Here is an 18,175-nt window from a genome sequence, read left to right on the forward strand (position 1 = left end):
CATTTTTGGGCTTAATTGTAGCTCTCTTGCCTGTTACCTTTCAGAACCCTTAATTGTCTATTTTAGTTTTAGCAGCTGCATTTAAAATTAATTGTTGCCTTTTTTTGTTAATCCGACATTAGTTAATAATGAGATGCAGATAACCAATAAACCAGCAGCTGTCCAGCCAACGGGTTTCCTTTTAAACCTGTGCATGAGCACCATTGAAAGTGTCTGTTTTTTTTTTTTTTAAAGTTTAGAAATAAACGAGGGAAATTGGAGGAGTGTTAAGTTTAATTCTGTTCTAGTTCACAAAACGCCTCAATAATGCGCTCAGGTAAAGAAACTCTACAGCGCAATTACAATTGCTCTTGGATGAACGAACGCACTAACAAGGCATACAGTTAACTTTCATTATCAGCAAGGACTGAGTTCTAATTAAGATTTAAGAAACCAATTGGAAGGAAAACCTGCAGCCATTGCAGCCCTCCAGGACTGAGATTGAGGACCCCTGCCTAAAACAGATGAATAATTTGGAGTGCTTCATTATTTTTTTCTCTTCAGTTTCCTTCTAAGTATTTTATTAAACCAAACCGTGCACAATGAACACACACTGGTGTAAATGGGAGCGAGTCAGATCTGCATCTTTTTGCTAGTAAGGAACATTTACAAATGTTGAAAACAGCTGTTTAACACTAAAATGAGAAATCAAGGGTTTGAAATCTTAACAAGTAAGACAACTCAATTGACTTGAGTAGTAAGTGTTGTTTTATTAGCAATAAATGACTTCCCATGAAGCAATTGGGGTGGGGAACAAAAACTTTCAGCCGTTGTGGCCCTCCAGGAGCGACGTTGTTCACCCCTACTTTAGAGCATTGTGGGGGAGGACCGCTCTCACCCTTTCCCACATTTCTATTTGTCTGACTTTGACTTTCATCTTACAGAAGGTACTGTAGCATCCAAACCAGTTCTGCAACAGCTTCTGCTCCTTGGTGGTCCATAATCTGAACTCATGTGCTGTCCCCCTTCTCCTCATATCTGCTCCTAGTAGTTTATCTGTATGCAGTACTTTGGTTGCTATTATCGTGTTTTTTTTTTTTTAGTTATCATTTATTTATTTCACTAGTCATGGTATCTGTCAGACAGGCAAGTCAATCATTTTAAAATAATTTCTATCTCTTGCCTTACATGTACGTTCAGTGCCATTACTCTGTATTTGTGTGTGTGTGTGAACATCTCCTAGCCAGTGCTCTGTCTCTTGAGCACGTATCTGTAAAACCTGCTGTCATTATTTTCAAGGCGCCTTTCTCGCCTCCTGTCTGATTTTTATACTTGTGGTCTTTGAAGGCGACTCTCTCAGTGCCTCATATGCCTCTGTTTCTCCTCGTGTATCGCACATTCACAATTCCTCTTTCATCACGTCACCAATGCCAAACTAACCTTAATGTTTTATTATATAGTAAATATTTACTACCATTATTAAGTTAACTGTTTATAGTATACTATAGTTCAGGGATACTCAATCACGATTCTGGAGGGCTGCAGGTTTTGGCTCTTATTGCTCAAGTAACACTTCTGCTTCACTTTAGTTGTCTCCCTTGTAAAGATTTTGAACCCTTATTGCTTATTTCAGTCTTAAACAGCTGTATTCTCGGTTTTTAATTGCTCCTACTTAGCAATAAGATGCAAATGACAAAAGAGTTCAGCATTTCTCAATTTAACTTGTTTCCATTTACACCTGTGTGTATTTATTGTGCACTATTGGGTTTAATTAAATACTTGGAAGGAAAGTGAAAGGAAAAAACTCATCCATTTTAGCCTTCAAATCATTTGGATGATATTATTAGAAAGAGGAAGAAAATCTAGGATATGAGAATGAACTGACATGGCAGAGTTAAAGTGCTAGCAAGCCATTAAATTAAATTATTGGCAAGAATTGCTTTCTAATTTAAGCAACCATGTTAGAACAAAAACCTGCCGCCCTCCAGGACCCCTGCTATAGTTCTTTACTTGTCTTGCACTTGTCCTGTGCTTATATACCGCATGTGTGTGATTGAGATATATATACACACAGGGTGACCCATATTATGCATACTGTATGATTTAAAAAGGTGTTATTTTCAGGGAACTGCCAATGTTGTTATCAAGTATCATAATGGAACATGAACATTAGGAACCTTAAATATTTTTTCATCCCCTGGTCTCCATGATGTGGTCCACCACTGTGCCATCCAGATTGATACACTTTGAAAGGCATTCGCCACAAGAGCTGTGTTGTCAATGTTACACACACTCCTGGGCCTACCTGCTCTCTTTCCTTGCAAAACAGTACCGCTGATGTCGAATTTTGTGTTTATTCTTGTGATGGTTAGCACACTAGGGCCACTGCCTCCAAATTCAACTGCCATCCTCCATTTCACCACCGCATAGTTGTTTGTTGCGAGGTATAAACGCACTCAACATACGAGCTGCTCTAGCGACAATCGATTCACTGCCATTCTGTATTCGAACACAGCAGGGCTTGCCCAGTTCAGCACATTGTTACTCCCATTGTCAGGCTACACAGTGATGCCATTTTCGATACTGCAGTAGTTTAAATGCTACAGCCTGTGAAATGTCATACATAAATTTGGCCCACCCTGTATGTGTATATCTAGATCTATATATACAGTGTGTGTGTGTGTGTATATGTGTGTATATATATATATATATATATATATATATATATATATATATATATATATATATATATATATATATATATATATATATATATATATATATATATATATATATATATATATATATATATATATATACACATACACACACACACTAGACATTAAGCCCGTTACAATAACGGTCGCTAGAACAGTATTGCATAAACATTATTAGGAACAGTCTATATTAAATGCCAAGGGATCTTGACCTCATTCTGTTTGTTGTCTTAATTTTTTTTGTTAAAAATATTTTTGCAAGAAGCCTAATGTAAAATAATATTAAAAATAAAATAGAAACGTATATGACAATACAGTAAGTATAATTTAATATTGCCTTAGTGTAAAACTTTATAGCAATCTGTAATACACAATATCTGAAGAAGATATTTAGGAAAATGTTTTTATTTTTTTACCTCAGGAAATTTTTCAATAAAATTTCATTATAGACAACATTTTTGTAAACACTCTTGTTCAGGACCATCTACAACCTTGACAACAGCATCTGTAAAACTTCTAACTCTTGATAATGCAACATATAACTGACCGTGGCTGAATACTGGTTCTGGCAAGTAAATGGCAACTTTTTCTAAGGTTAGCCCCTTGAGCTTTATTAATTGCTATGGCAAAGGCTAATGTAACTGGAAATTGTCGCCTTCTTATGGTAAAGGGTAAATTAGTAGAGGATAGAGCCAAATCAATACGGGGAATATTCTGACCCTCGTTTTCTTTTTTACAATCGATCTATTTGCTCGTATTTTTCTTTGTCTTTCAGCCTTTCTTTTGTTGATGTTTACTTGCTGAGCTGACCGTTCTTCCAGGAGATGTTGCTTATATACAATTTGAGTGTCTGTGTCTTTTGTCCTATTTGACGTGTCCTTTTTTTTTTTTTTTTGGGTGGCATGTTGTTAGTAGATAGATAGTTAGTAAACATGCACCTTTAAATTGCTTCGCAGTTCTCCATCCGTGTCTTTTTTCCTTAAATGTGTGGATAAGCAGCCATCAGCCTGCTATCACATCCACCACCCCACACAGTTTTCTCAGCTGAAGTCTGTTTACCTGCGTGTCAGTTGCTTAGCGTTGTATAGAGTGAAAAGTCAAGCAAAATGACACCTTTTATAAATACTATATTATTTGGAACACTTGCATTTCATGTGTGTTCAGTGTCTACAACGATCTATGTAAACACATCGTTAAAACAGAAATGTTTTTCATGTTTTAGTAATAATTGACAAAATGTAGACATGAAGTGTATAATGTGTGAAGCCTGAATTCCAAATATCAAACACTTTCACAAAAGGTACAAATAGAACAAGTGTGTATTTATTCAAAAATATAACTGCAGAAAAAGAACCTGCGTTAGGGTGCGACATTGACACGTATTTGCTATGACTGCTTCGGTGGCGCAACGGTATCAACTGTTGACTGGTAATCAAAACTTCCGGAGTTCGATCCCGGACGAGTCCGTTTTGAGAAGTGAGCTGCTTGTATTCTTAGTTTAGAATAAAAACATACATTTGATTCCAGTCTGTAACAGCCGGTGTAATTTATGATACTTGTAAAGGTCAGCTTTTTTTTTTTTTTAATTCGGTTTTATATTCTCGGTTGCATTCATGATCTTTTAGACTCAAACCCCACACACACACTTGACACTGCTGTTTAAAATAGTAAGAATACTCACTTCTCAAAACGTACTCGTCTGGGATCGAACCCGTGAAGTTTTGATGGAGAGGTGCAAAGCGATTTAAGGTGGGACAGATCTACAAGTTTTTTCGTAGGCTCTGGTAATTCTAGTGTTAAACTAATCATTCAAGTTTTGGGGGTCTTCTCATTGTTGCCGCTCTAGTGGCCCAAAGCAGCTGAAACTGATGAACAACACCCTTTTGCTTCTTAACTGACCAGTTTAATAGTCCTGAAGTTTCATTGACTTGATGCTATACTCTCATTAAAAAGGGTTCCTTTAATTTTTTTTCAGCAATATATATATCTCATGTAGCACTTCAATCCTTTGGACTTTTACTTTTTGCCACTGTATGCTGCAATACAGTGTTTGGCTGGTATGACAATAAAGCCACTTGACGTTTTATGAATTAAGAGGATTGAAAAAGAGTGAAATTACTGTGTTGGTTTAAAAAAAAAAAAAAAAATTATTGAAACAAGTTCAGAGCCTTGTAGCTCCTAACTCCTTTTGAATAACAACACAATTTTTTGTTTTTTTTTTCTTTGCAATCGGGTAAACGGTACTTTCTGCCCAATGAAGTAAAAAGTAAAGGAGTGAAAATTGCAACAGTGTATTTGTTTTGGTTGCAATGGGAGTGATCGTGTTGTAGCGTAGCCTCCATAGCTTTATGTTTAACCCCAGACAAATGATCCAAAAACAGATTTTTATTAACAAGAAAACATGCTATTACGTGTAACAGAAACATGTAAATATCAAACTGTTAACATAAATACAGTAATAATAATAATACATTTTATTTATATTGCACTTCATATTTTAGAAATCTCAAAGTGCTAACAGAGTAAAAAACAAAAATAATAAAACAAGAAAATCTATGTATACTTTAACAGAATATCTTTCTAAAAAGATGGGTTTTTAGATTCCATTTAAAAACATCAGTCGACTGTGGGGCTCTCAGGTAGTCAGGAGGCGTTCCACAGTCTCGGCCCTAGATGAAAAAGCCCTATTACCCATACTGCGAAGCTTGGTTCTAGGGACTTGGAGAGTGTTAGTGTGTACAGAGCGGAGAGTGCGTGAGGAGGTATGAGGGGTAAGGAGTTCCTGTAAGTAAAGGGGGCCATGTCCATAGATGCACTGATGGGGTGAGGAGAACGACCTTGAACTCAATTCTGAGTGGAACAGGGAGCCAGTGAAGGGTTTTCAAGATTGGGGTGATATGGTCATGCTTTCACACCCTCATCAGGATCCTGGCAGCGCAATTCTGAATATACTGGAGTGTCTGAATTCTTTTGCCAGGAATCCCGATGAGGAGCACATTACAGTAATCCAACCTGGAGGAGACAAAGGCATGGACGAGCTTCTCTGCATCTTCCAGGGTGAGAGTTGGTCAGAGTTTAGCGATATTCTTGAGGTGGTAGAAGGAAGACTTACAGAGGTTTTTGATGTGGGCGTCAAAGGTGAGTTGAGGGTCCATTTTAACACCCGAATTGGTGACAGATGTGGAAAGGGGAATGTTTTGGCCAGCAAAAGTGATACTGGTGATAGTAGAAGAGCGGAGATGGTGTGATGTGCCAAGTAAGATGGCTTCTGTTTTGGATCTGTTTAGCTGAAGAAAATTGAGCCTCATCCATGCCTCTATCTCCTCCAGGCAGGTAGTCAATGTAGATATTGGCAGAGGAGCAGTAAAGGAGGTGGGGGTAGTCCTGAGGTAAAGCTGAGTGTCATCAGCATAGCAGTGAAAAGATAAACCATGTCTGCTAATGACATTTCCAAGAGGGAGCATGTAGATGGTAAAAAGGATGGGGCCTAGCACAGAGCCCTGTGGGACACCACAGGTGACGTTGTGGGTATGAGTTTTTGCGCTGCCCAGGGCGACATGCTCAGTTCTGCCGGTCAGGTAAGATGTGAACCAATTGTGAGCATTTCCAGAGAGTCCAATGGTGTATTTCAGGCGGTGAAGGAGAATGTTGTGGTCAATTGTGTCAAAAGCAGCTGTCCGGTCAAGGAGGATGAGTAAAGAAGGGGAACCAGTATCTGCTGTTATCAGAAGATCATTGGTGAAAAAGATATGTCCACTGCTGTACTGATGCAGGTTTTATGCAGATCTTTAGTGTTTTGAAACAGTCACGAATTCACTGCCTGATGTTGCAGTTGGGACGGTATAATCGTGTTTCTTTGGGCACTTTTCTTATAATATTTTTTCTGCTGTTTGAGCATGAGAGGGTAGACTGTCAGTGCCTGATCTACACTATCAATGTTGCCATTGGGTTATTACAGACTGCCACAGCACCACGCTTAGTGACTTTCACATTTCCCCTGATACGAACAACCGTTGCTGCATTGAGAACTGCACTTAGAGGGTTAACATCTTGCTTGTTCTTTCAGAATCATTTGCATTTTGGCCATGCAGCTACTGTCGTACCACTGTGAAGCTTCATGCAATTGAATTCACCAGGTATTTTCTGGCAGTTTGGTTGTACAGTGCCATATACATCAGCTTCACAATCCGGATCTGATGACCAATTCGCATTGGTTTCAGTTTGTTCTAAAGTTGCCTTTATAGCTTTTCATTTGCTGTTGCGTTTTTGGTTGAGGTTCTCTGCCTCACTTTTGAGTTCAGTCATGGCCAATAGTTTTGAGAATGATACAAATATCAATTTTCACAAAGTTTGCTGACTTAGTTTTTATAATGGCCATTTGCATATACTCCAAAATGTTGTGAAGAGTGATCAGATAAATTGCAATTAATTGCAGAGTCCCTCTTTGCCATGAAAATGAACTTAATCCCCAAAAAACCCATTTCCACTGCATTTCTTCCCTGCCACAAAAGGCCCTGCTGACGGTCACTTCAGTGGTCCTCTCGTTAAGTGAGAGTGTCAACAAGGACAAGGCTGAAGATCACTCTGTCACACTGATTGAGTTAGAACAGAGAGGTTTAATTGTTGTGATGAAGGCTTCAGGGCACCCAAGGAAGTCCAGCAAGCGCCAGGACCGTCTCCTATAGTTGATTCAGCATTTGGGCACCACCAGTGCAGAGCTTGCTCTGGAATGGCTGCAGGCAGGTGTGAGTGCATCTGCACATCCAGTGAGGGAGGCCAAGACTTTTGGAGGATGGCCTGGTGTCAAGATGGGCAGCAAAGAAGCCAAGAACAAAATCGGGGACAGACTGATATTCTGGGATTGGACTGCTGGGGGGAAAGTCATTTACTCTGATGAATCCGATTTCTGATTGTTTGGGGCATCCAGAAGAAGAAAAGGTGAGCAGTGCTACCATCAGTCTTGTGTCATGCCAACAGTAAAGCATCCTGAGACCATTCATGTGTGGGCTTGCTTCTCGGCCAAGGGAATGGGCTCACTCACAATTTCGCCTAAGAACACAGCCATGAATAAAGAATAGAACCAAAACATCCTTCGAGAGCAATCTTCTCCCAACCATCCAAGAGCAGTTTGGTGACAGCATGATGGAGCACCGTGCCATAAGACCAAATTGACAACTAATTGGCTTGGGGAACAAAACATTGAAATTTTGGATCCATGGCCAGGAACTCCCCATTATAATAATTCAATAATAATTCTTTGCATTTATATAGCACTTTTCTCATTACTCAAACCACTCAGCAATTTCAGGTTAAGGGCCTTACTCAAGGGACCAACAGAGCAGAGTCCCTATTGGCATCTATGGGATTTGAACCAGCAACCTTCCGATTGCCAGTGCAGATCCCTGGCCTCAAGAGGTGGGTGGACAAACAAAAACCCACCAATTCTGACAAACTCCAAGCATTGATTATGCAAGAATGGGCCGCTGCTATCAGTCAGGATTTGGCCCAGAACTTGATTGACAGCATGCCAGGTCGAATTGCAGAAATCTTGAAAAAGAAAGAAGGGCCAACCCTGCACAGAAACTTATATGCGATTGTCAATAAATCCTTTAAAATATATGAAGTTCTTATTTTGCTACAATGGAAGAATCCTAACTCTCCTCTTAAGTAGGTGGGAAACCGATGTTTTATACTATTTTAAACTGAAAAAAATCACTCAGTTTTAAGGATCTGTACAGATTTTTTTTCAAAACATGGCAGGATCTAATCAGTAATATTTTAGAATAAGCTCTTAAAGCACAGAGGAAGCAATTATTTCTGCATTTCTTTTTTCTTCTCCATTCATCTCTATTGGTTTATCAAACTTATCAATTTAGGTATGTTTACAAGCCTTAAGTTTTACCCTGTTGGTCATTCTCTCTCTCTCTCTCTCTCTCTCTCTCTCTCTCAGGGGTGGGGATCGCCTTGTTCTCAATCCTACTTTTTGTAAAAATTGATTGATTTGTATGGAATGATTGCATTAAAATTAATAAAGGACCAAAAAAAAAAAAAAACTTATGAAGTGCTTGTAATTATACTTCAGTATACCATAGAAAAATCTGACCAAAAGATCTAAAAACACTGAGGCAGCAAACTTTGTGAAAACCAATACTTTTGTCATTCTCAAAACCTTTGGCCATGACTGTATTAGTGTTCATTTAATTAGAACAATCTAGACGAGAACAGGCCATTCAGCCCAACAAAGCTCGCCAGTCCTATCCACTTGTTTCCTCCAAGAAAACATCAAGTCGAGTTTTGAAAGTCCCTAACGTCTTACTGTCTACCACACTACTTGGTAGCTTATTCCAAGTGTTTATCGTTCTTTGTGTAAAGAAAAACTTCCTAATGTTTGTGCGAAATCTACCCTTAACAAGTTTCCAACTGTGTCCCGTGTTCTTGATGAGCTCATTTTAAAATACAAGTCTCGATCCACTGTACTAATTCCCTTCATAATTTTAAACACTTCAATCATGTCACCTTTTAATCTTCTTTTGCTTAAACTGTAAAGGCTCAGCTCTTTTAATCTTCCCTCATAATTCAACCCATGTAGCCCTGGAATCAGCCTAGTCGTTCTTCTCTGAAACTTTTCTAGTGCTGCTATGTCCTTTTGTAGCCTGGAGACCAAAACTGCACACAGTACTCAAGATGAGGCCTCACCAGTGCATTATAAAGGTTGAGCATAACCTCCTTGGACTTGTACTCCACAGATCGTGCTATATAACCTAACATTCTGTTAGCCTTCTTAATGGCTTCTGAACACTGTTGGGAAGTTGATAGCTTAGAGTCCACTATGACTCCTAAATCCTTCTCATAAGGTGTACTCTCGATTTTCCGACCGCCCATTGTGTATTCAAACCTAATATTTTTACTTCCTATGTGTAATACTTTACATTTACTGACATTAAATTTCATCTGCCACAAATCTGCCCAAGCCTGTATGCTATCCAAGTCCTTCTGTAATGATATAACGGATTCCAAATTATCTGCTAATCCACCTATCTTGGTATCATCTGCAAACTTAACCAGCTTGTTACTTATATTCCTATCTAAATCATTTATATATATTAAAAATAGCAGCGCCCTAGCACTGACCCCTGTGGAACACCACTCTTAACATCGGCCAGTTCTGATGAGGTTCCTCGCACCATCACCCTCTGCTTCCTGTGTCTGAGCCAATTCTGCACCCATCTAAAAACATCACCCTGAACTCCCACTTCTTTTAACTTGATGCCCAACCTCTCATGTGGCACCTTATCAAATGCTTTCTGAAAGTCCAGATAAATAATATCATAAGCTCCACTTTGATCGTATCCTTTTGTTGCCTCCTCATAGAATTCCAACATGTTAGTAAAACACGACCTCCCTCTTCTGAACCCATGCTGACTGTTCAGAATAACTCCTGTCCTTGCCATGTGTTGCTCAATCTTATCCTTAATAATTCCTTCCATTAATTTTCCTGTGATGCTTGTTAAGCTTACTGGCCTATAGTTGCTTGGATCTGCCCTGTCACCCTTTTTATATAATGGGATGATATTTGCCATTTTCCAGTCCTTTGGAATCTCTCCAGTGCACAGTGACTTCCTAAAAATATGTGTCAAGGGTTTATATATGTACTCACTAGCCTCCTTAAGAACACGAGGATAAATATTATCTGGGCCTGGTGATTTGTTTGATTTCATCTTATTTAATCTGAGCAGCACTTCTCCCTCTACAATTTCCAAATCCCTCAGTACCTCCTTAGTAGTTGCGTTTACCTCTGGCAGGTTATCCACTTGCTCACTTGTAAACACCTCAGAAAAATGTAAGTTTAGGGCATCTGCTATTTCATTGTCTGTATCTTTTAATTCCCTTTACTATTCCTGATGAACTTGACCTCCTCCTTAACTGTTCTTTTACTACTAAAATACTGAAAGAATCTCTTGGGGTCTTCTCTTACCTTATCTGCTATATTCCTCTCCAACTGTCTTTTAGCCTCTCTGATATCCTTCTTAATGGTTGCCCTCATGTTTCATACACTCTACAATTCACTTTGCAGTCATTAGTCTTATATGCCTTATACAGCAGTTTTTTTCTTTGCAACTTCTTTTTAAAATCTTTATTAATCCATCGTGGAGTTTTTTAGTTTCCTATTACTTCCAAATTTAGGTATGTATCTGTCCTGCATTACATGTAAAACATTTTAAACCTGTTCCACTGCTCCTCGACTGTCTCCACATTTAAAAGCTTATCCCAGTCTATCCTTTACTTTACCAAAGTTCAACTTAACAATTTTAGTCTTTGCATCTGTACTCTTACAAAATACTGAGAATTGTATTACATTATGGTCACTTGACCCTAGTGGTTCAATCACCTCTACACCCTCAATTCTATCCTGATTATTACAGAATACTAAATCCAGACAGGCTTCACCCCTTGTTGGTGCTTTAACATGCTGTGTTAAAAACAGTCACTGATTACTTCTAAAACTCCTGCTCTTGTGCTCCTCCATTTGTATGGTTATCCCAGTTAATTATTTGGATAATTAAAGTCCCCATGACTATAATATCCCCTGTAAACTTGCCTTTTGATATTACTAAAAGATGTGTGTTGAAATTACTGTCTGAATTGGGTGGTCTATAACACACTCCTAAAATGAGACCTTTTCCCTAATATTTTCCAGGCGAAGCCACATGTCCTCACTAAGATGGGGCTCATCATCCAACTGAAGATGACTTACATTTAATTCCTGTTTGGCATAAACAGCAACCCCACCTCCTTTTCTGTTCTGTCTATCCTTCCTAAAAATGTGTATCCCTCTATGTTACACTCATCCCCATCTTTGTTATTTAGCCAGGTTTCCGTTATTGCTATAATATCATAATTATGCTCTGCTACATACAACTCCAACTCACTTACCTTATTTTTGATACTTCTAGCATTAAGGCAAGCTATTTTTAATGTGTTACTCCTTCTATCTTTACGTGTTTGCTTAAAATTTACATTACTATGCATTTTTATTTCTACACCATTGTTTGTTCTTCCATGTATAGATCTAAATCTGGCCTGTCCTAACCTCCCTGCATCCCCCCCACCCCATTCCCTAGTTTAAACAATCCTCGACTAGCCTACACATACGCCTCCCCAATACATTGGTGCCCCTCGGTTCAGATGTAACCCGTCCGCGGAACAGGTCCCATCTGTTCCAAAAGGAGTCCCAATGCCCCATAAACCTATACCCTTCTACCCTGCACCAAGATTTGAGCCACGTTAAGCCTTCTAATCTCCTCAATCTTACCTGGACTGGCGTGGCACAGGCAGAACTTCGGAGAAGACTACCTTGTCAGTTCTGCTCCTCAGCTTGGTACCTAACTCTTTGAATTTGGATGCAGAACTGACAGACTACCCTTATGTATGTCATTTGTTCCAACGTGGACAATGACAACTGGATCCACCCGCTCTGGCCAAGAGCCTATCCACCCTTCCAGGAGGTCTCCCACCTGTGCTCCCGGAAGGCAACACACCGTCGAGACTCTCTCTCTCTGGAGCACACCTGCGCTTCAATCCCCTAATGATTGAGTCCCCAACTATCACTACCTCTCTCTTTTTGGGAACTGGTTTTGAGGTGGCCCGTTGGGGCTCCTCAACCCTGCCTACCACCTCAGAATTATCAGAGTCACCGTCCAGCTCCGCCAGGACATGATACGTTAGACACTTCTAATTCTGGGGTTGATGCCCGGACAGTGTGCACCCTTTACCTTACCTTGTGACCGTGACCCACCTATTCCTACCTGTCTGGTCTGGAATCTCCTCCAGCGCCACCTTAGGGGTGCACACTCTCTCTCTCCCCCACCTGGGCCAAGTCCATTACAACGCAGGTCAGCCAACTCCTCCTCCAGTTCAGCGACCCTGAGCTCGAGGTGCTGGATCAGCTGGCATCTCTTGCAGATGTAGCCCTCATAGACAACTGGCTCTTCCAAACCATCATCTAAAAGTCCAACATCCAACAGGACTTGCATTGCACTGGCCTCATTATTAAAATTTGATTTGGGATTACTAAGCTGCCTTAACTATATATTTTTTTTTCTTAAAATTAAATTTCTTCTTCTTTCAGCTGCTCCTTAACTTAAATGGTAACACTAAGATCTGCTACAGATATTTTACACCTTTTCCCCTTAAGCTCCTGTACTGTTCTCCCTCTCAGCTGCCTGCTATTTGCCTTTCTATGAGGTTAACTTTACTTTTCTCTGTCTCTTCTCCTAACTTTGCGCTCTTCTTACTTATAAGCTCTTCACTGCACCTGTTTGTATTCCCCCGTATTAATGAACCAATACGCTGTCGCCCACTTAACTGTTCTGCCTCTGGACGCTAAGGACTGTTTAATCTAAAATAAACAAATAAATAAAACTTTACTACCTTATTTGCTCCTACTGCTCCTTGTGCCTGATCGGTGTCTTAACGCAGGCCGCTTACCTGCGCACTACTGAGTTTCCACCTTTTACTGCTTTGAAGTCAGCCGCGGCCTTTTTTTCTTTTCCTTTAAACTAAGGAATCGCTGTTACGACGACGCGGTTATTTATTTACAAATGCCAATATCAGTTACTGCTGCTTTCTACCCTGCCGCCTCGATGCTAATTCAAATACAGATAACAAGAAAAGAACAAGTACAAACAAATAACTTTTCCAAGCGCACTTCCAAACACCCAGCTACTTTTGCTCTTGTGCGGCGAAAAAAGCAAAAAACCCTTCTAAAGGGAAAAAAGCTTTAAAATTCCCACACGGTTCCTTAGCGGCAACCAAAACCTAAGTTTTTAAGAGCAAAATGTTTTTTTTTATTTAAATCTCACACCACAGAACAAACCAACAACTCTCAACAGACTCTAGCATTTGCAAAGCACATGTCAGAACAAAGCACGTGTAATGACTTTTTAGCTTTTTCACCTAGTCAACATTGTGTCAATCTGCTAATAAAGTCTATATGCTGTGGACCAGCAGGAGGCACACCGCCACCCAAACCCGACACAGACAGATGTGCAAACACACACTTTTATTTATTTTTTTCTTTTCCCCGTGGGATACTCCTTCCCACATTTCCCACGTGTACAGCACAGTCACAGTACACAACACACTTCTCCTGTTTCTCTCTTTTCTTCTTTCTTTCCTCCTCCACTCCTCCTGGCAACCTTTGTCTCCTCCCACCCGACTCTGGCTCCCAGAGTAGTGGCTACTGGCTCCCTTTATAAGGCACCTAGAGGTGCTCCAGGTGCTCATTGACCTACTTCCGAGAGTGTTGGAAGTGGTGCAATCAAGGGCTCAGTAACAGCTGTAGCACACCCAGAACCCAACAGGGCTGCACCAAACTGCAGCTCCCATGGAGCCCTGTGGGAGTTCGAGGCACAGCTGCAACCCACGGGGGCTGCCACCTGGTGTTCCAGGGGAGGTAATGCTCTGGATACACTCCCTCCCCTGGTCCTTCCTGCATAGAGGCATCCTGGCTGTACGACACAATGCTAAATTGTTTAATTGTTTCTGATTTCTTTCTTAACAACTTTGTCATTTATTTAAACCTCTTTTAATTGTACATTTGTTTTTGCACAGAGTTTCAAGACCGTGACTGCATCACCACATCCTTCTTTGGTCAGTCCTCTCTTCAAAGCAGATCACAACAGCCAGCTTGTGAAGGAAATGTGCAGACTTTAACATCAAGCACAGCCTCGTTGCATGTTGTAAAGCTAACGGACTGCCCCGGCACTCCTGAACAGGTGCAACATACAAATCGAACGTCTTTGTGTGCCCGTAAAAAGACCAAAAAAAGTTATAAAAGGAAATCAAATGGCAAAGATTCATGGTCAAGTCATTTAAAGCCAAAGCCCCATCATTGTTCTGAATGTGGCAAACAACTCTCCAATAGCAGCAATCTAAGGATACACATGAGGATTCACACTGGTGAGAAGCCATACTGCTGTTCAGAATGTGGCAAACAGTTTTCACAACTGAGCACCCTTCAGAGCCACAAAAGCGTTCACATTGGAGAGAAAATACATTGCTGTCCCCAATGTGGCAGGCGATTCTCCTGCAGTAGCAGGCTTCAAAAACACACAAGAATTCATACTAGCAAGAAGCCATATTCCTGTTCTGAATGTGGCAAACAGTTCTCCTATAGGAGCACTCTTCAGACGCACGCAAAAATCCACTTGCGCGACCAGCTCTACTGCTGTGCTGAATGTGGCAAACAATTCACCTCCAAAGGCAGTCTTCAGATACATGCCAGAATTCACTCTGGAGAGCAGCCCTTCTGTTGCTCTGAATGTGGCAAACAGTTCTCCCAAAAAAGCACTCTGCAGATACACAAAAGAATTCACTCGGGAGAGAAGCCCTTCTGTTGTTCTGAATGTGGAAGACGATTCTCCCGCAGATGCTCTCTTCAGAGGCACTCGACAGTTCACACAGGAGAGAAACCACACTGCTGTACTCAATGTGGCAAGCGATTTTCCAGAGCCAGTAGTCTTCAGGTTCACACAAGAATTCACTCGGGAGAAAAACCCTATTGCTGTCCTGAATGTGGCAGGCAATTCTCCGACCGGAGCACTTGTCGCATGCACCGAAGAATTCATTCCGGAGAGAAACCACACTGCTGTTCTCAATGTGGCAAGCGATTTTCCAGTGCTAGTAACCTGCAGGTACACATGAGAATTCACTCGGGAGAAAAACCATATTGGTGTCCTGAATGTGGCAAACGATTCACTGACAGTAGCAGTTTTCGTATACACACAAGGTATCACTCTGGAGTGAAACCGTATTGCTGTGCTGAATGTGGCAAACAGTTCTTCACCAGCAGCCACTTTAAAAAACACATGAGAAGCCACAGTGGTGAGAAGCTGTATTGCTGTTCGGATTGTGATAAACGCTTCTCCGATCATCTCGATCTCCAAAGACATGCAGGAAGTCATGTGACAAAAAAAGCTGAGAAATAGAAGAATGTAGAAACTTGAATTGTACTAAGTATCTCCCTGACTGCTCGGGATTTGATATATTTGTATATTTTCACCATAATGAGGTTTGATATTGTTTCTATTTTATGTGGCTTCCTGGAAGAAGATGCCCAGTACACCCTGCACTGAAAGAAATGAAGGCCATATGAGTAGAGCAACATTTTCAGGTAAAGAGATGAACTTGAATGTGATGTCATATTAGACTTAATCTGTTGCTGGCCTCACTGTGACAAAAGAAGCACAACCACATTGACATGTTGGGGGGGGTTGTATGGTATTAAGATTCATGGGTGCAGGCCAGTACTCCTGCATTACTTCTGCTGAATTTTCACCCAAGAGGATCATTTACATTATCATATTTTTAGTTCATCAAATAAATTGTAACTATAAATGTTTTCATAAAAAATGCCATATTTTTAGTTTATCAAAGTGTTTTTTCTTTTTTTTTTCTTTTTACTAATCATTGATTCACACATCAGCAGAATATGCTTATTGGCCAGTGGGCTGACCAGACTTTTACACAGATGGTATGCTCTGTGGCCTCTTTATTTGGTAAATCTATCTAGTAGCGGAGTGGTGGCTCTGAGGATAGGGGTTTCCACTGATAATTGGAAGGTTGCCAGTTCAAAGCCCATAAATGCCAAAGTGACTCTACTTCATTGGGCTCCTGAGAAAGGCCCTTAACCTGCCACTACTCTGTCCTGGGTGTGACATTAATCTGCATTCAGCCCTGCATGCAGGCCTTCCAACCTGCAGGGAAATCTTTAGGGTCGGTGGCAGAACTGGCACTCCCGCCACCATTATGAAAAAAATTCCCATTGTTCCATTTCATCTGAACTAATGTGGTGCTGAGGTGTCACCCATTGCATGGCTACATTGGGTTCAAATCTGGGATCTTGAGTTAGTTTAGCATGTGGTGGGTGCTGCAATGTGCTGTATCAGCGCCTGCTCCTAAACCCCTACCCCCATCTAGTACACGGTAGGGCCCCTTTTTTTGTTCCCGCATAGCCTAAATTCTTGGAAACGTGGACTTGTTACAGTGTACTCCCTTAGAGACTGTGGTCCATGCTGTTTAGTATCACACAGTTCTGAAGATTGTTTTGGCCACATGCTAATGTTGTGAACTTCCTGTTCCACGTCCTCTCAACAAAGCTGTGTTGGATTAAGAACTGGGGCCTATGCATGCTATTGAATAAAGTCATGGTCATGTTTGTGGGACCACCTTAAGATGATATTTGCTTTGTGACTTGGCATATTAAGTAGACTGTGCCCATTGAAGTGATGTTCATGTTTAGCAACAAAGCTTAGGTCCATTATGACACTCCGATGGAACTGAGCTTTCCTCACACTATGGTACTACCACCGTCGGCCAGTTCCATTAACACATAACAATAGGGACCCCTGGATTTGTCAGCCAAATGACATTTTTTCAATCTACAGTTGTCTGGTTTTGGTGATCTCTAGCCAGCTATTAAACATCAGAACATTGGAACATTTTTGATGAGAAAAGTGCTGTTCCGCTTCACGAAGTTTGCCACTCCTAAGCACCTTACTCTAAAATAACGAGTTTTGAATGTTCCACAAGTCCTACTGGGGTCCTCAGTGTGAAGAAAAACTTTCTGCTAGTTGTGTGAAATTTACTCAATACAAGTTTCCAACTGTGCCCCCATGGTCATTTTAAAGTAACCCCCAGGACCTACTGTACTAATTCCTTTCAGAATTTTAAACACTTTGATTGTGTCACTTCTTTAATTTTCATTTGGTTAACTGAAAAGGTTCAGCTCCTTTTTAAACTCTCCTGTTATCTTCTAGTCAGCCTAGTGGCTGTTCTCTGGAGTCTCACTACAGTCTCTTCTCTTCTCCTTATTCTTAGCGGACAGAAGTGGGGCCCGGTGTGCTAATTTATTTCTGTACTCCTTCAACCGATGTATTGTGCTTTTAAAGATGTCATCATCCACACCAGTGTTTATACATAGCTGTCATTTTAATATCTGTGGCTTCTCTGTTACCTTGAATGAGTCTGGTCTTCTCCAGTGACCTCTCTCAACAATAAATCCCCTTTACCCTGTGAGTCTTATCTTCTCCAGTGACCTCTCTCAACAATAAATCCCCTTTACCCATGTGAATGCTGCTCCAGTGACCTCTCTCAACAATAAATCCCCTTTACCCATGTGAATGCTGCTCAATTGACCTTTATTGTTTATTGCAGCAGTCTCTGCAAACTCTAGAAATGGTGGTGTGTGAAAATCCCAGGAGGCCAGCCTGTTCCTGAAATGCAGGTGTCATTATTTATGTACATCTGCCTTTTCAAATAGTTTGTTGATCAACGTCTAAACCTCTTGACTGCTGCAGGCAAGAAGGAAAGTTCAAGGACTACTGCGAGAGGCTGAGGAAAAATAATGACCAGGAGATGATCACAAAAGAAAAAAGCAAAGTCCGTGCCATGCTGAGGTCAGGACAGTAATGTCAAAA

The 18,175-nt window shown here is 40.7% G+C and overlaps 1 protein-coding gene across 3 annotated transcripts in view; it reads left to right on the plus strand.

Moving 5' to 3' along the window:
- LOC120534405 (zinc finger protein 501-like) overlaps positions 1 to 16,327 on the plus strand; it is a 68,189-nt gene extending 51,862 nt beyond the window's left edge. For 2 of the 3 annotated variants that reach the window (XM_039761960.1, XM_039761961.1), the window contains one exon: positions 14,310 to 16,324. In XM_039761960.1, the coding sequence (XP_039617894.1) occupies positions 14,310 to 15,685 (1,376 nt within the window). In that variant the 3' untranslated portion in view covers positions 15,686 to 16,324. Of the gene's footprint in view, positions 1 to 14,309 lie in introns of all 3 variants that reach the window. The other variant, XM_039761966.1, reaches the window with a different exon arrangement.
- Positions 16,328 to 18,175: the final 1,848 nt, after the last annotated feature.

The sequence above is a fragment of the Polypterus senegalus genome, chromosome 8, assembly GCF_016835505.1.
Source record: "Polypterus senegalus isolate Bchr_013 chromosome 8, ASM1683550v1, whole genome shotgun sequence".
Taxonomy (NCBI): Eukaryota; Metazoa; Chordata; class Cladistia; order Polypteriformes; family Polypteridae; genus Polypterus; species Polypterus senegalus.